General features: G+C 37.2%; 1 protein-coding gene across 2 annotated transcripts in view; it reads left to right on the top strand.

Annotated features, from left to right (window-relative positions):
• The window catches only part of DPP8 (dipeptidyl peptidase 8), a 67,741-nt gene that overhangs the window by 34,518 nt on the left and 13,959 nt on the right, over nt 1–19,264 (top strand). For both annotated transcript variants that reach the window (XM_055319841.1, XM_055319842.1), the window contains exons 6-15: nt 74–184; nt 1,755–1,883; nt 2,450–2,511; nt 5,528–5,628; nt 6,318–6,495; nt 7,365–7,524; nt 12,734–12,813; nt 15,578–15,730; nt 16,006–16,141; nt 17,424–17,569. In XM_055319841.1, coding sequence (XP_055175816.1) covers nt 74–184; nt 1,755–1,883; nt 2,450–2,511; nt 5,528–5,628; nt 6,318–6,495; nt 7,365–7,524; nt 12,734–12,813; nt 15,578–15,730; nt 16,006–16,141; nt 17,424–17,569 — 1,256 coding nt within the window. The remainder of the gene's footprint in view (nt 1–73; nt 185–1,754; nt 1,884–2,449; nt 2,512–5,527; nt 5,629–6,317; nt 6,496–7,364; nt 7,525–12,733; nt 12,814–15,577; nt 15,731–16,005; nt 16,142–17,423; nt 17,570–19,264) is intronic.

Genomic DNA, 19,264 nt, shown 5'->3' on the forward strand with positions numbered 1-19,264 from the left:
AATCATTGTGCTTAGTACCTATGAAAAAGATAGAGAACTTCCTGTGATAATCTTGCTGTTTATATTTGTCCAGAACTAGCCAACATGGAAGAAGATCCCAGATCAGCTGGAGTTGCTACCTTTGTTCTTCAAGAAGAATTTGATAGATATTCTGGCTACTGGTGGTGTCCAGAAGCTGAAACAAGTAAGGGGGTTCAAAATAATATAACTTAATTAAAATATGAGATCCAACTGCCAATTAGTTAAGTGCACAGATGCTAAGTCCTGAATAGTAGATTATGAAGTCATGAAGATTGGATCCTACCAGTAATTATTAAGAATATAAATAATATAAAAAAATGTTTTACCATAACTGTTTGTTAGAATAAGATTTTTTAAAAATATTTATTTATTTGAGAGAGAGAGCAAGCAAGCAAGAGAGAACATGAGCAGGGCTTGAGGGGGAGGAGCAGAGGGAGAGGGAGAAGCAAGCTCCCCACTCAGCAAGGAGCCTGATAGGGGCTCAGTCCCGGAATTCCAAGATCATAACCTAAGCCGAAGGCAGACCGTTTAACCAACGAAGCCACCAGGTGCCCCCTTAGAACAAGATTTTGATATGAATTAGAGAAACCATTAAAAGAATACTGGACTCTTTAAATAGCATTAGAAGCCACCTAGGTGGCACAGTTGGTTGGACATCTAACTCTTGGTTTCAGCTCAGGTCATGGTATTGGGGTTGTGGGATTGAGCCCCACACTGGGCTCCATGCTCAGCACAGAGTCCTCTTGGGACTCTCTCTCCTTCTCTTTCTGCCTCTCCCCACTGCTCTTGCTCTTTCTCTCAAATAAATGAATAAAATCTTTTTTAAAAATAGCATTTAGGGATCCCTGGGTGGCGCAGCGGTTTGGCGCCTGCCTTTGGCCCGGGGCGTGATCCTGGAGACCCGGGATCGAATCCCACATCGGGCTCCCAGTGCATGGAGCCTGCTTCTCCCTCTGCCTGTGTCTCTGCCTCTCTCTCTCTCTCTCTCTCTCTCTCTCTCTCTCTGTGTGACTATCATAAATAAGTAAAAAAAAATAGCATTTATTTTGTTATAGCAAATATTATAAATATAATTGAGTAATTCATTTTTCCACAAGGAATGCATTTTAAGGTATGCAGGGACTGGGCAGCCCGGGTGGCTCAGCAGTTTAGCACTGCCTTCAGTCCAAGGCGTGATCCTGGAGACCTGGGATCGAATCCCACGTTGGGCTCCCTGCATGGGCCTGCTTCTCCCTCTGCCTATGTCTCTGCCTCTTTCTCTCTCTCTCTCTCTCTCTCTGTCTGTCTCCCATGAATAAATAAATAAAATCTTAAAAAGAAAAGGTATGCAGGGACTGAAATCCTTCATAAGTGCAAGTTTTAAATGTGTATAAGGTACAGGGGCACCTGACTCAGTTGGTAAAGCATGTGGCTCTTAATCTCAAGGTCGTGAGTTCAAGGAGTTCAAGCCCCATGTTGGGCATGGAGCCTAGTTAAAAATTAAACATATATATGTGTGTGTATATGTACATAATTATCTTCAGGTTTTGCCTTCCTTTAACTAGCAGAAATGGTTTAGTAGTAACTCACCTTCCTAGTGCAAAGACTGGTGATAGTTTCATACACAAAAGGCAGCATATTTTGTACATAAATTATTTTTCACTTTGGGAAATATACTGCTAGAAGGAATGGTTAGTTATGATTACTCTCTGGAATAATTCTTCTAGATTTTCAATATTTAAATTTCTTTTAAGCTCCCAATGGCAGCAAAATTCTGAGAATTCTATATGAAGAAAATGATGAATCTGAGGTGGAAATTATTCATGTTACATCCCCTATGTTGGAAACAAGGAGGGCAGATTCATTCCGTTATCCTAAAACAGGTACTATATTCCATCAACATTTATATTCACTCATTTCTACTTTCCAAACAAGATTCTCTCTGCATTCATCCAAAGAATGGTCAATATTGATCAGTTAAAGCCTTTAGTGAAGGTAAGTTATCATTGTCACTGAAGTAGATTTTCTAATTACAAGCTGATCTTATTATTTAATTATTTTCAAAGGTTGGGAAGTACACAAAGCTGGTTACTACAAGTAATGAGAAAAAAAAGGAGTCTTTGCTATGAAATAAAGATTTTTAAGGGATTATATTCTGAATAAATCAGTCATTTTTTTTCCTGTTTTGCTCTTTGCCATATTTCAATTACAAAATGATGCAGAATTTCTCTTATTTATTGCATACTGATTCTTTATTTTCCAGTTTTTTTTTTATCTTTTGATACCTATGTTGAGAATTATGAATTTGAATTGGAGTTTTGAGATTCTTATAAAGCCTTGATTCTACAATATTCTTGACTTAACTAAAGTGTCAGGGGGGTTGATCTGACAAAATTGGTTTGAATAATTTTGGATATGCATTACTATTCATTTATGTCTCTTTCTAAAGGCACAGCAAATCCAAAAGTCACTTTTAAGATGTCAGAAATAATGATTGATGCTGAAGGAAGGGTAAGTATAAAATGTTGAGCTGACTTTTTGTGTAACTTAACTAGTCTGTTTAGTAAATATCTTAGATACATTCTTTAATTTTTTTTAACTCAGTTTTTTTGATTTAAAGTCAGTTAATTAATATATAATGTCTTATTGGTTTCAGAAGTAGAGGTCAGTGATTTATCAGTCTTCTATAACACCCAGTGCTCATTACATCACATGCCCTCCTTAATGTCCATCACCCAATTATCCCATCCCTCCACCCCCTTCCCCTCCAGCAACCCTCAATTTGTTTCCTATGATTAAGGGTCTCTTATGGTTTGTCTCCCTCTCTGATTTCATCTTTTTTTCCCTCTCTTCCCCTGTGTTCCTCTGTTTCTTAAATTCCACATGTGAGGAGATCGTATGATAATTGTCTTTCTCTGATTGTCTTATTACACTTAGCATAATACCCTTTAGTTCCATCTCTGTCATTGCAAATGGCAAGATTTCATTTTTCTGATGGCTGAGTAGTATTCCATTGTATATATACACCACCTCTTCTTTATCTATTCATCTGTCGATGGACATCTGGGCTCTTTTCATAGTTTGGCTATTATGGACATTGCTGCTATAAATATTGGGGTGTGGGTGCCCTTTGCAATACATTTATATCTTTGGGGTAAATCCCTAGTAGTGAAATTGCTAGATCATAGGGTAGCTCTGTTTTCAACTTTTTGAGGAACCTTCATGCTGTTTTCCAGAGTGGCTGCATCAGCTTGCATTCCTACCAACAGTGTAAGAGGGTTCCCCTTTCTCCACATCCTTGCCAACATCTTTCGTTTCTTAACTCATTAAACATTTTAGCCATTCTAGTGGGTGTGACATGGTATCCCATTATGGTTTTGATTTGTATTTCCCTGCTGCTGAGTGATGTTGAGCTTTTTGAATTTACTCACCTTGCTGAGATATCTGTGGACCATGATTTCAAGTTGACCTGACCTTCTGCTTTGAAACTTTTTGCTGGTTCCCAAGATAAAAATATAGGGATGTGCATATTTATCACTCCTTTCCAGAAGTTTTTCCTCTTTACTATTGTTAATTCTACAGATCAATAGTTAAAAAAAAAAATAGCAGTCATTGACTAGGACTTACATTCTGTATTAGATAGATGTCCCACATTTCTGTTGTACTGCTTCCCAACTGGACAGTCAAATGCTTATAAGCTGAATGCACACAAGATTAATTGAAAAACAGTCTTCTTGGGGTACTTGGGTGGCTAAGTCAGTTAACCATCCAACTCTTCATCTCAGATCAGGTCTTGATGTCAGGGCTGTGAGTTCAAGCCCCCTTTGAACTCCATGCCAGGTGTGGAGCCTGCTTACAAAACAAAAACCAGTCTTCTCGGCTAGACTTTAACAGGTTTATTGAGATGTATATATTCACATATAATACAGTTTGTTCGTTTAAATTTTAGAATGACTTTTTGTATATTCGCAGAATTATGTAACCCATCACTATAGTCAATTTTAGAACATTTTCATCACCCCAAAAAGAAACCCCACATTCCTTAATCATCACCCTCCAACCTTCCTATATCCCTTAGCACTGAGCAACCACTAGTCTACTTTCTATCCATAGATTTGCCTATTTTGGACACTTCATATAAATGGAATCATACAGTATCTAGTCTGGTTTCTGTCACTTAGCATCATGTCTTCAAGTTCCATCTATATTGCACCATGTATCAGTACTATCTTGCCTTTTTTTTTTTTTTAAGTTTTTATTTATTTAAGTAATCAACACAGGGCTTGAACTCACAGCCTCAAGATCAAGGGACATATACTCTTCCAACTAAACCAGCCAAGGGCCCCAGCACTTTCTTTCTTTGTATCACCCAGTAATATTCTATTGAATAGCTATACCACATTTTATTTAACTACTCATCAGTTTTGGACAATTAAGGTGTTTCCACTTTTGGCTATTAACGAATAATATGACCATGAATCTGGGTATATGTTTTCATTTCTCTTGATAGATACCTAGAAGTGGAATTGTTCAGCATATGATAGCTCTGTGTTTAACCTTTTGAGAAACTAACTACCAGACTATTTGCCCAAAGTGGTTGCACTATTTTACATTCCCATTGTGGGAGTTTCCAGTCTCTCCACAAATCCTCATCAATACTTATATTGTTTGTTTTATTTATTATAGTCACCTACTAAGTGTGAAGTTGTATCTCATTGTGATTTTGACTTAAATTTTCCTGATGGCTGATGACATTGAGTATCTTTTCATGTGCTTATTGACCATTTGTATATTTTTGTTGGAGAATTATCTATTCAGATCCTTTGCCCTTTTTTTTTTTTGCAACTTAATTTTGTGTGTTGGCTAGATTTTTTTTTAATTTTTTTTAATTTTTTTTATTTATTTATGATAGTCACAGAGAGAGAGAGAGAGAGAGACAGAGAGAGAGAGAGAGACAGACAGACAGACAGACAGACAGGCAGAGGGAGAAGCAGGCTCCATGCACCGGGAGCCCGATGTGGGATTCGATCCCGGGTCTCCAGGATCGTGCCCTGGGCCAAAGGCAGGCGCCAAACCGCTGCGCCACCCAGGGATCCCTGTTGGCTAGATTTTTAAAGGAAAAAAGTTTACTTGCTTAGGGCCATTTCACAATATATTACAGAAATCACATATTAGGCTAAAATATAGGGAACTAGGGACAGTAGTTTTTCTTTGATACTAGAGTCTAAATAAAGTAATTAAAATGTGTTTTGACAAGTTATTAGCAAGGGCTCTGTTAGTATAAACTCATGGAAAAAGACCTGTAAACTATACTAATTCTTGTGCTTAAAACTTTTTTAGGCATGAAGAGCACAGCGGTGTAGGTAACCCACAACTTACTGCTGGTTTTGCTCTATCCCTCATGCCTTTTTAAAATACCTAAATCTGAAAAAATGTCATGCTGTTAATGATTATGATTTAGGTAGACTAGTAAACTAGTTAATGATCTGACTCTTCTGTAACTTGATTTTTATTTCTTTTCTAATAGATTATCGATGTCATAGATAAGGAACTAATTCAGCCTTTTGAGATTCTGTTTGAAGGAGTTGAATATATTGCCAGAGCTGGATGGACTCCAGAGGGAAAATAGTGCGTATGTTAAATTGTCACTTCTTTACAAGTAATTTAGAATCCAGAACTTTAGAAGTGTTTACGTTACTAAGCTTGCCCTTCAGTTGGAGATGCCTTTATTATGCAAATTTGCAGAGTTGTTATTTCTGCACAGAGAATTCATCCTGAGCTAAATGGGCTTGTGGATTTGTAATTCTATATGCAATTACTGCGTTGTAATGCCTAATGCCGTCTCTTACATAGCCAGTCATGGTATTAGTGTTTTGTGTGTGTGTGGTTAAATTGTATGACTTTAAGGCTCACATGAAGGAACCTATATTTTTTCTATTATATAATTGAAGCAAAAATTTTTGTAGAGTTTTATGTGAAGGTGATTACATATAGTTCCTAAGGTAGGCAATAGGAGTTTCACAAGGCCGGAAATTGTTGACACTAAAGGGAGAAAACAATTTCATAGGTCATCTGTGGTTTTAAGAGTTTAAAGAAAACCACTTTTTAAAAAACTCAAGCCTAACTTTAGAAAATAAGTATACAATAAGCTAATACTTTTAATTAGCCGCTTCTAGGTGATAATCTAACATTTACTTAAAGCAATTCTTTGTGATTACAGAAATAATTGATGGGTATTAAGGAAGAGAGTAGGGGGATATTCATTTTCTGAGAGCTTGCTTTATTTTTGGTGCTTTTTTGTTTGTTTGTTTAAATAGTGCTTGGTCCATTCTACTAGATCGCTCCCAAACTCGCCTACAGATAGTGTTGATCTCACCTGAATTATTTATCCCAGTAGAAGATGATGCCATGGAAAGACAGAGACTTATCGAGTCGGTGCCTGACTCTGTGACGCCACTAATTATCTATGAAGAAACAACAGACATCTGGATAAATGTACGTATGTTTTCTGTACTCGGTTACATATTTTCTCAGAATGCTGAAGCAAGTGAAGTTTCATAGCAAACTATCAAAATGAAATTCTTAAATTCAAAGTAACCATGAATGTTATTTGCTTAGTTTGAACATTTCAAATTGGAATGATGGTTGCAGAATGGAATGGTTTGTAGATAGAAAGTAGATGTCATAATAAAAAAGATATCATTGAAAAAAAAACATAGATGTCATTGAAATGACATCTTCTTGGCTACAAATTTGCCCTTATTCCTGGACACATCAGGTATTGAAAACAGCATCACAGTGCCTCTGAGGAGGACTAGAAGAGATTTTTAAGTTGACAAACTATACAGAATTTACCAATCTGTGATTGAGTTTTTTAGTTTCCAATTTAGTGGGAAAAAACTTAAGATACAAAATAAATAAAGCCAGATCACTCTTTGGCTGAGTACAGGCTTCAGATTATTCACCTTTCAACTGTTATAATATTTCTCTTTGGAAAAGAAAAGTAGTAAGATTTTAGGTAAGAATAAGTAATAATATTCTGTAGTAAGATTTATATCATTAAACCTCATGCCATGTTTCAAAGGATTACAGAGATGGTGAGCAAGAGAAAGCTTTTGGTCATATTTTTCTTTTTTCACCATTTGGGAATATTTCTCAATGGAAGAAGTCTATGACTAAATTAAGATAATTCTGAAAGGACCAGACCAAATCTATATTAGAAATGTACAGTACCCACTAGCATTGCCAGTTATTTAAATTCCAAAATGTATTTACCAAGTAATTCTTTTTTCTCCAGCTTAATTGAATTGTTTATGTAGTATTTTCATTAATGTGTATAGTAAATTAAGCTATTCATTTTACAGATCCATGACATCTTTCATGTTTTTCCCCAAAGTCATGAAGATGAAATTGAATTTATTTTTGCCTCTGAATGCAAAACAGGTTTCCGTCATTTATACAAAATCACATCCATTTTAAAGGAGAGCAGATATAAACGATCCAGTGGTGGGCTGCCTGCCCCAAGTAAGAAATCCATTTTTATTTGAAATATATATATATATACATATGTTGGGGGCAGAAGGTGTGGGAAGGCAAGGTAATATAATGTCTCTTTTGCATACTTTATAAACATCAGTACTTCATTAAACAATACATAAGTTAAAAATATACATATATGAAATCACAGATAGATAATGTTGATAGATAATGTAAGAAACTACTAATAGTAATCTCTGGGAATGGAATTACTTATTTTTGCTTTCTACTTTTGCCTTGACTGTAATTTTTAATTAAAGTGAGCCCAAATCATATTGAGATTTAAAAAACTGTTTTTAGGGGCACCTGGGTGGCTCAGTCAGTTAAGCGTCTGCCTTCAGCTCAGGTTACAATCCCAGGGTCCTGAGATCAAGCCCTACATCAGGCTCTCTGCTCAGTAGGGAGCCTGCTTCTCCTCCCTCTGCCTGCTGCTCTGCCTGCTTGTGCTCTCTCTCTCTCTCTCTCTGTGTGTGTCAAATAAATAAAATCTTTAAAAAAAAAAACTTTTAAAAAAGTTATTTTTAGGGACTCCTGGGTAGCTCAGCAGTTGAGCATCTGCCTTTGGCTCAGGATGTGATCCCAGTCCGGGGATCGAGTCCCACGTCGGGCTCCCTGCATGGAGCCTGCTTCTCCCTCTGCCTGTATCTCTGCCTCTCTGTGTCTCTCATGAATAAATAAATAAAATTTTTTTTAAAAAAGTTATTTTTATATGTTTTTTACATACTGGGTCATTTTCTTTTAAGATTTACTTATTTAGGGCAGCCCTGGTGGCTCAGCGGTTTAGTGCCAGATTCAGCCCAGGGTGTGATCCTGGAGACCCGGGATTGAGTCCCAGGTCAGGCTCCCTGCGTGGAGCCTGCTTCTCCCTCTCTCTGCCTGCCTCTCTCTCTCTGCCTCTCTCTCTTTCTCTCTCTCTCTCTCTCTCTCACTGTGTCTCTCTTAAAAATATTTTTTAAATCTTTAAAAAAAAAAAAAGATTTACTTCTTTAGAGAGCAAGAGAGAGTACCAGTATAGGGGAGAGAGCATGAGTTGAGAATGGGGGTGGGGAGCAGAGGGAGTGGGAGAAGCAAACTCCCCACTGAGCACGGAGCCCAACATGGGGCTCAGTCCCAGGACCCTGAGATCAACACCTGAGCAGAAATCAAGACTCAGGAGCCACTTAACTGACCAAGCCACCCAGGTGCCCCTAATAGTTTTTTTTTTTTTTTAATCTTGTATGCATCTACACTGAAGTTAATATGGTTATAGCTCTTCAGATTGATATAATTATGTTGCCCAAAGTGAAATTAAATATTGTGGCAGCTGAAGTTAATTTATCTTTAAAAAGTGATGGTTTTCTTTCTGGGAAATGTAATACAGAATGGATATGTAAGCCTAGAAAAAGTGAAATGGTATATCCAATAGTTCTCCTGAATTTGTTATTTTATTTTATTTTATTTTATTTTATTTTATTTATTTTATTGTATTGTATTTTATTTTATTTTATTTTATTGTATAAGATTTTATTTATTCATGAGAGACACAGAGAGAGAGAGAAAGAGAGGCAGAGACACAGGCAGAGGAAGAAGCAGGCTCCATGCAGGGAGCCCTACATGGGACTCGATCCCAGGACTCTAGGATCACGCCGTGGGCTAAAGGCAGGCACTAAACCGCTGAGCCAACCAGGGATCCCGTTTCTGTTTTTTTTTTTTTTTTTTAAAGATTTTTTTAATTTTTATTTATTTATGATAGTCACACACACACAGAGAGAGAGAGAGAGGCAGAGACACAGGCAGAGGGAGAAGCAGGCTCCATGCACCGGGAGCCCGACGTGGGATTCGATCCCGGGTCTCCAGGATCGCGCCCTGGGCCAAAGGCAGGCGCCAAACCGCTGCGCCACCCAGGGATCCCCCCGTTTCTGGTTTTTTAATTGAATTATAGTTTTCTACCTTAATAATAAAGAGTTTATTTTGGAATAGTAGACATTTTATGATAATGTTATATGCTTAACTGCCATTTGTAACTTAACAGACTCAATATAGCCATTTTTTTAATTGTGGCAAAATGTACATAACAAAATCTACCATTTTAACCATTTCAGTATACTGTTGAGTGGCGTTAAGTATATTCATATTGTTAGGCAACCATAACCACTCTCTTCCTCCAGAACTTTTTTCATCTTCCAAAACTGAAACTGCCCGATAAATAATTCTCAGTTTAGCTTATTGCTCCTTCCCCTCAACCTCTGACAACTACTTTTTGTCTGTATGATTTTGACTACTCTAAATACTTCCTATAAGTGGAGTTATATTATACAGTATTTGCCTTTTCATGTCTGATTTATTCACTTTGCATAATGTCCTCAAGTGTTATCCACGTCATAGCATTTGTGAGAATGTCCTTCCTTTTAAAGGCTGAATATATTAATTTGTATGTATAGACCACATTGTGTTTTCCATTCATCTGTCTACAGACATTTTGAGTTCCTTCCACGTTTTGGCTTTTGTGACTAGAGCTGCTATGAACATGATGAGTATACAGATATCTGTTTTGAGACCCTGCTTTCAGTTCTTTTGGGTATATACCTTAGAAGTGAAATTACTGGATCATATGGCAATTCTATTTTTAATTTTTTGAGGCGCCATCATATTCTTTTCTGTGGCAGTTGCAACATTCTACGTTCCCATCTGCAGTGCTCAGAGGCTTCAGTTTATGACCATTCTTGACAACAGTCGTTATTTTGTGTGTTTGTTTGTTTTGGATATAGCCATCCTAGTAGGTATGAAGTGGTATGTCATTGTGTCTTTGACTTGGATTCTCTAATGACTAGTAGCATTGTGCATCTTTTCACATGTTATTATCCATTCGTATATCTTCTTTGGAGAAATGTCTGAATCCTTTTCCGACTTTTCAAGTGAGTTGTTTTTCTCAAAAAAGGCCTTTTAAGTATCATTCTTATTGGGGGAATAGGTATATCATAGGACTAGCAAAATAAATACTGCCTCTGACTCTGTTACTTTCCTTAGCCTAATTTTTTTAGGCAGACTGGATCTTGTTATAACCAAGATAAAGAATCTCTTCGTTGAGAGCCTTAGTTTAACTTGGCCCTTAGGGTGAAATTGGCCTTACCAACTCCTCTGTTGTTGATAAATTAAATCCACTTAGGAAATTCCAGAAATTTTAGTGATGAAAACTGGTCAAAGAGCTGTGAATAGTAGTTGAACTAAAACAGTACTTGGTAACTTTTAAAATCTAATACTCCAGTTGAAGAGTATAAGAAGAGCTGTTACCCCAGTTAATAGTCATTTCCAAAGCCTAACCTCTTTGTTCCCTCTTAGTTTCTCTTACTGGGCTCCTCAGTTTATCTACCTCTTCTTTCCCTTCCCCTCCTTTCTTTTGAGACTTTTCTGCTCCAAGTCTTCCTTTTTCCTCAATACCTACTTTATTATCCCACTCCTCTACAGGCTATAATGTGAAGTAGTATTTGTTATATGTATTGTTAAATAATATTTATTTTCTGGACATAAAATTTAAAGTACTAAGTTGAATTTTTGCATCTAAGAAAAAATAAATCAACTTTTTCAACCTTAATTGGGACCCTAATTAAGATCCTACCATGGAAAGCCTAAATGCCTGGGTGGCTCAGTGTCTGAGTGTCTGCCTTCAGCCCAGGGTATGATCCCAGGGTCCTGGGATTGAGTCCCACATCAGACTCCCTGCAGAGAGCCTGCTTCTCCTTCTGAGTCTCTCATGCATAAATAAATAAAATCTTTTTAAAAACCATAAAAAGTGGAGCCCTGGTGGCTCAGCAGTTTAGCGCCGCCTTCAGCCCGGGGTGTGATCCTGGAGACCCAGGATGGAGTCCCACATCGGGCTCCCTGCATGGAGCCTGCTTCTCCCTCTGCCTGTGTTTCTGCCTCTCTCTCCTTCTGTGTCTCTCATGAATAAATAAATAAAATATTTTTAAAAATAAATAAATAGGGGATCCCTGGGTGGCGCAGCGGTTTGGCGCCTGTCTTTGGCCCAGGGCGCGATCCTGGAGACCCGGGATCGAGTCCCACGTCGGGCTCCCGGTGCATGGAGCCTGCTTCTCCCTCTGCCTGTGTCTCTGCCTCTCTCTCTCTCTCTGTGTGACTATCATAAATAAATAAAAATTTTAAAAAAAAAAATAAATAAATAAATAAAAAATAAAAACCATAAAAAACCCTCTACCATCTCACCATCTCATCCTGTCCCCAGCTGTCTCTTTCCATAGTGCTGCTAGGCAGAGAAATGGTTTCCATTTTTCTAACCTCCTCCTTTGGTCACTGGCCACCAAGAGAGTCTTCTTTACTGAGACAGAATCTCATAGAGACAGATGGGGGCATGTTGGCATTTACTGTATAAAACTTTTTCTTTTGTGGCTTTTAAAGTAGTTTGTTGCTTTTCTAGAGGAAATGCCTTAGAACCCATTAGACTTCTAGGTCTAAGAATACAATTGCTTTTGAGTTATTTTCTGGCTTTGCCATCAGAATCTGTTTTGCTGTTTTCACTTGATTTACGTGGATCCTTCTGTCATTATTCCAGAGTATTGTGAAGACTCATAACTTAGAATTTTTTTTTAACTGTAGACTTATTAAAATGAAGGTGAAATTAACATAACATTAAATGAACAACTTTAAAATGAACATTTTAAACCTTTTACTCTTTTTAAAGATTTATTTATTTATTGGGGGGAAGAGGCAGAGGGAGAGAGAGAATCTCAAGCTGACTCCCCACTGAGTGCAGAGCCTGTCACAGGTCTGTCTCGTAGCTCTGAGATCATGACCTGAGCTGAAATCAAGAGTCAGATGCTTAGCTAACTGAGCCACCCAGGCGCCCCTTAAATAAACATTTTAAAATGAAGTGGCAGAGTGCCTGGCTGGCTCAGGCAATAGACCATGTGACTCTTAATCTCAGGGTCATGAGTTTAAGCCCCACACTGGCATAGACATAACTTTAAAAAAATTAAAATATTTTTAAAAGTAAGATGAACAGTGGCATTAGGTAGGTACATTCACAATATTGTGTAGTCATCACCTGTGTTTGGTTTCAAAACATTTCATTACCTCGGATATAACTTGAATTTTTTAATGTACCTTTTTGGAAAAAAGAGTTTTATAAAAAAAGAGTTATTCATTGTTTCATTTGCTTATAGTTTGATTCAGAGTGCTGAATGGTGACTATGTTTATCTTTAGGTGATTTCAAGTGTCCTGTCAAAGAGGAAATAGCCATTACCAGTGGTGAATGGGAAGTTCTTGGCCGGCATGGATCTAATGTATGCTCTTTTATTCTACTGATATGTTTGGTCAACATTTGCTATATTTATGCAGTACTGAAAAGCAGTAGTACAACTTTATATGACCCCAGTGTTTTGACAATATTAAGTTAGGGCCTAAAAGAACTCAAGGCTTAGAAAGGAAGAATCTTAGTTTAAGTTATAAGTCACCAAAAAAGTAAATAAATAATAAAATAATAAAAAAGAAAGTTATAAGTCACCCATTTTATAGCCCTGGTATTAGGTGTGTTCTCATTACTTAAGTTCACCATTTTCAAATATAGTGTTACTACTTAATAAGGAAAGGGCTGGTCCATATTTTCTGAATCTGCAAAAGTTGTGAGTTAGAATATTGTTTGAAAATTATTTTTATATCTCTTAATGTCATTTCTATACATTAGAAATTGGATTTACTACTTCTGAGGTAGTGATTCTCTTTCACTTATCTATTTATCTTATCTCACAAATTTAAAATTCTATCCACCACCTACAAAGTGGCTAACATACATACAGAGTGTAGATTGATGTGGAAAAAGAGGAAAATCCACCTCTTTCCTCTTAGCTTGTGGCTTTCTGTGGCAATTCAATGAATTCTAATTTTTTTCTTTTGCCTTTCATAGTACTTGTGTCTATTTGAACTTTCAGTTATGTGGTTAGTTTCCTGAGAGCTCTAAGAACTCCATCCTTTATGTGTGTGATACATTCAGTTAAGTTGATTATGCTACCAAGATTTAATGAAGGCCTATGATTTTCCTCAAATTGATTTGGAGATTTAATGAAGGATTATGTGTACTAGCTACTATAGAAGTCACTCATAGTCCCCAAACTAGTTAAGGAGAAAAAATGAAGATCCGGGTCTCAGGTTTGGTTTTCTTGGTAAAAATTTTAGAATATCATAGGTAACCATTAACGTCTAATTTCCACTGAGGGTCTCACAATGGCCTTCTGGTTATATATCCAAAAAATATTTTTTTCCATTTAGGGGCCTTGGATGTTACTGTCATTTGAGAAGAATCTTACTGTGGAATTCTAAGTTCTGATAACAAAAAATTATACTCTTGTAACGTTCCTACTGTATAATGGTTGGATAATACTGAGGAATCCACAGAATTGTATTTACACAGATCTGAATCTTATTTTGGCAACCTAAATGTCCTTCTATTACTTGCATTTATATGCATCGATTTTCTTCTTTATGACCTGCTTACTTAATGTGTTTGTGCCTCTCTTTCTTACTCTTCTACATCCCCTCTATCCAGTGACCTTATTCCCACCCAAAGAACGGCAATAATTGGGTAAAGCTTTAAGACCTTTTTTTTTTTTAAGATTTTATTTATTCATGAGAGACTCAGAGAGAGAGAGAGAGGCAGAGGCACAGGCAGAGGGAGAAGCAGGCTCTATGGAGGGAGCCTGACGTGGGACTCGATCCTGGGTCTCCAGGATTAGGCCCTGGGCTAAAGGCGGCATGGATCAGCTAAACCGCTGAGCCACCCAGACTGCCCCAAGCTTTGAGACCTTTAAGCCCATGTGCTCCTCACTGTTGAGGAGTGGTTCTCAAAGTATGGTCCTTGGGCCAGCCCATAGCCTGAGCATCACCTGGGAACATTTTAGAAAGGTAAATTCTTGGGCCTACCCCAGACCTTCTGAATCAGAAATTCTGGTGGTGGAATGCTGCGATCTGCTTAACAAGCCCTTCAAGATTATTCTGATACTTCTGTCTAATAAAATAGTTACAGGAAACAAAGAAAAGAGCCATTATAATCAGGGGTCAGAAACTAACCTGTTATTTCTTCAGTTTTGAAAGGCCTGACTCCAGCTGCTAGGTCAAGAGCAGAACCTGTCCTGACCTTTTGCACAGATTAACACATACCTATGAAACTTCATGAATGTTTGTTGTGGCATTTCCTATCACTTGTATCCTTTCTACATACATGTGTCACGTAGCCCTACTTAATCTCAACTGTGTTTATTTCTGTACCTATGTAAGCTAGAAAAATATTTTGTAATGAAGAAGTAGCTTCCTAGAGAAAAAGTGGCATTTAAAAATACTTGTTTTTGGAAATATATCTTTGTTTTCTTTTCTGTGTAAAAAAAAATTTTGAATTTCATTAAACACTGAATAGGCTAGTATTTTAAACAGATAATAAAAGCTGTTTATTTAGACTCTTACTGTAATTTGGGAAGAATTCAGCTGTGAGTTTACTTACAGTTTTTTTGAGTTCCAAATGAAGACTTAAAAATCTTATCCATACTTATTTATAAACTATACCAGTACTGAAACTAATTGAGTTCAGTTATTTCCCAACCGAGTAGATAAAACACTTTTGCAAGTTTCTACAAAAGAACAAAAAAGTACTGCTTAAGATAATACTGCACTAAGAGATATACAAGATTCTAAAATGAGACTCTTTTAAGTGGGCATGAATGATTGACCTAAGGGGTGATACAGGTATGTTTTTTCCCTTTAAAGTGTTGTCATTTTAATGAAATAACTCTTGAATTTTAAGAAAACGCACATTTTGACCACGTGCGAAACTAATAATAGCATGCAATTCATGTGTCCTTGTGAAAGAGATTTATTCTTAGGTATAAGTCATAAGCAAACCAACTCAGGTTTATTAACGTTGGTGGCAAAAAATTTTTAAGAGGCACTAGTGAAAGAGTCACTCAAATGCTTCTAAATGGAATTGGGAATTGTTTGTTGAGTTACTAGCTTGGCCAAGGTCCCATTAGCACTGATTTTTCTATTGTTGTTTTTTGGCAGATCCAGGTTGATGAAGTCAGGAAGCTGGTATATTTTGAAGGCACCAAGGACTCTCCTTTAGAACATCACCTATATGTGGTCAGTTATGTAAATCCTGGAGAGGTGACAAGGCTGACTGACCGTGGCTATTCCCACTCTTGCTGCATCAGCCAGGTATTAAGTCCCTGTTGGAAAAGGGTTTCCTATCCTATAAAAAAAACCTTCTGCTCATGTAATACTCCTTTAGAATAATGTGAAAATCGGTGAAATTGGCCTGTCAAAGTCTGATTCTCTGAGGAAAAACTTTAAAAAGTCTACTCTTAACGTCAGCATTGTATATGGACATAAATGGTCAGACTCTTACCATACTCCTGCTCTAGCACCAGTGCAGATATAGCACCTTTTTTACTTTTCCCTGGGGAAAAAGTAATTGTTTCTCCTTTCTCTAGCATTGTGACTTCTTTATAAGTAAGTATAGTAACCAGAAGAATCCACACTGTGTGTCCCTTTACAAGCTCTCAAGCCCTGAAGATGACCCAACTTGCAAAACAAAGGAATTTTGGGCCACCATTTTGGATTCAGCAGGTACTCATTTCCCTGAACCTGATTTCAAGTAGGATTATACATAAGTACACTAAACCTGTTTCGTATGTCCACATTTCTCACTTCTCACCACCACTTGTCCCTGAGCTGCTGAGTTCCTGATTGATCCCATCCTTCCTATTCTGTTAACCACTAAGTAAGATGGGTTACCTCCCACTCTAGGCAGGAGCAGGTTTGGAAGGTCTTTTTTAAAGTTTTTTTTTTTTTTAAGTAATCTCCTATACCCAGTGTGGGACTCAAACTCATGACCCCAAGATGAAGAATTGTGCACTCTTCCACCTGAGCCAGCCAGGCATCCCTGGAGGGCCTTTTTGAAACTTAAGAATAAAATAGTTATAGTAGCAGCTAGGAATGATTTGTTCACATGTTTGGTGATTTCTCAAATGAAGATAATGTACACTGAACTAGTAAGACTCTGAGCAGGGAAGCTGCAGCTTTAGGGAATAACCAGCTGGTAGCTTTCTTAACTTTTAAAACACTTGCAATGGCCGTCTTAATAAAAGATAGAACACTAGTTCTATGTGGGAATGAAGAGCACTGTGAATTATCTATTTTTTAAATGCTTGGTTTCTTAAAAATGGAATAATTTTATGTATCTTTAATCCACTTTGTCCCCAGATCTTTTTTCCTGTTAAGTATTTTTATTCATGAATATCTGCTAAGGGATTAAGAAATTAATGCAAAGCCACAGGGTATGTTCTAATGTCCACAAGTAGAATTTGTAATATGGTGGTGATCTCTGCTTAGATTGTAACATTATCCAGTATACACAGACTTAGGATAGGTCCTGTATATCTTTGGTAAACCAAAGACTGACAGTGAGTTACTGTTTTGGGTCCTGGTTAGGCTAATTCTCTAATGATCAGAAACAAATGTTTTTTTGAGCACTGGCTCTGAGCAAGTTAAATTGACTGAATTAAATTTGTGCTTCCAGTTTCTAATCAGGTATATGGCTTAACCATCATCAGTTACACTGAATCAAGCACAGAGTATTTGTGTAATTTCATATCTAAATACCTCCTAGGCTCCAAGGATTATTCAGAATATTGTGTATCTACTTTTGAAATAATTTGATATGTTTATTAGATTTTGTTTTTTTAAAGATAAATGTTCTTACTTAATTTCTTGCTTATCACTTGAAAGGGAGATGGTCAGTTATTCTGTGTGTGGTTATGGGTTTATGGTTTCTTTTCCTTGCTCTCAGATTGCAGAGCTCCAATAAGAACTCCTTTTACATACTCTTTTTGTTATCTCCTCCTCCCAGGTCCTCTTCCTGACTACACCCCTCCAGAGATTTTCTCTTTTGAAAGTACTACTGGATTTACGTTGTATGGGATGCTGTACAAACCTCATGATCTACAACCTGGAAAGAAATACCCTACTGTGCTATTCATATATGGTGGTCCTCAGGTGGGCATATTTACTTAAACTTTATTTAACTCCAGTATAATTAACATACAGTGTTTTATTAGTTTCAGGTATAGAGTATACTGATTCAACAATTCTGTACATCACCCATTCTGCTCATCACAATAAGTGCACTCCTTAATCCCCATTATCTATTTCACTCATTCTCCACCCACCTCTCAGGTGGGCATATTTATATACATACATCTCTATGTATACATATATATTTTTTAGAATTGTTTTTTAAGTGTCTAGTCAATTATTCAAGTTAATATTTGAGCATAATTGGGCCTCTGCTGATACTGACTCTGGCTTATAATTCCTGTTTAGAGGGGTGCCTGGGTGACTCCGTCGGTTAAGCATCTGCCTTCAGCTCATGTCATGATCCCAGGGTTCTGAGATTGAGCCCCATGTCAGACTCCCTGCGCAGTGGGGAGTCTGCTTCTCCCTCTCTCTCCCACTGCTTCTCCCCCCTGGCTCGTGCACTCTTGCACTCTCTCTCTCTCTCTCTCTCTCTCTCTCTCTCAAGTGAACCCATGTTCATTATGCAGCATTGTTCACAATAGCCAGAAGATGGGAGAAACCCAGTGTCCGTTGATAGATGAATGAATAACCAAAATGTGGTATATCCATACAAATACTTTTCAGACTTAAATACGATGACAAAAAATAATAATAATAAATAAATAAAATGGGATGACGTTCTGATATATGGTACAACAAGGATAAACTTTAAAGACATTATGCTAAGTGAAATAAGCCAGAGACAAAAAAGGACAAATATTGTTTGATTGCACTTGTATGATGTACCCAGAAGAAGCTAACTCATGGAGACTAAAAGTGGGATAGAGATTGTTAGGGACTGGGGGAGGGATAGGGAGTTATTTAATAAGATACAGAGTTTCTTTTTGAGATGATGAAAAGATTCCAGATATGGATATTGGTGATGGTTATATAACAGGGTGAATACTTAATGTCACTGAATTATACACTTAAAATGGTTGAAATGGTAAATTTTTGTATATTTTATCATAATAAAAAGTCTTGGGGTGCCTGGGTAGCTCACTTGGTTGAGCATCCCACTCACTTTTGACCTAGGTCATGATCACATGGGTTGTGGGATTAAGCCAAGCCCCTGGCCGATCTCTTCACTCAGTATGGAGTCTGCTTGAAAGATTCTTTCTCTTTGCCCTCCGCCCCACTTACACTCATCCATGTGTGCCCTTTCGTTCTCTTGCTCTTTTGCTCTCTCTCTAAAAATAAATAAGTCTTTTTAAAAAGTCTTAACCAGTGCAATTAAAATTGTTCAGTTTGTAGCACTTATGAATACAAATACTTCTTTACACTTACTGGAATAGTTTCTCAGAATATTCTGTTCATTTTGCAGAGAAATTTCCCCATGCGACTACATGATAAAATAACTCTGGCCTTTCAACTTATTGGGAAATCATTCATCCTCTTGTTTGTTGACTGAAGAGGCTCTTTAATATAAGACCAGATCTTTTTAATAGCACACAAAGCCTGGTTAACTTTGATTAAATCTTATTATCAGTCCAGACTGTGTTCTTTCTTGGCATATATTCAGGTCAAAGTGGGAATCTGCTGATTGGCAAGAGTCACAATTTGTGACATGAAGTGAGTTACTTTGTCACTAAGTATAGCAATGTCTATAGTTGACAAGTGAAATCCAAGAAAAGC

The sequence above is a fragment of the Nyctereutes procyonoides genome, unplaced genomic scaffold (genome assembly GCF_905146905.1).
Source record: "Nyctereutes procyonoides isolate TBG_1078 unplaced genomic scaffold, NYPRO_anot_genome, whole genome shotgun sequence".
Lineage (NCBI taxonomy): Eukaryota > Metazoa > Chordata > Mammalia > Carnivora > Canidae > Nyctereutes > Nyctereutes procyonoides.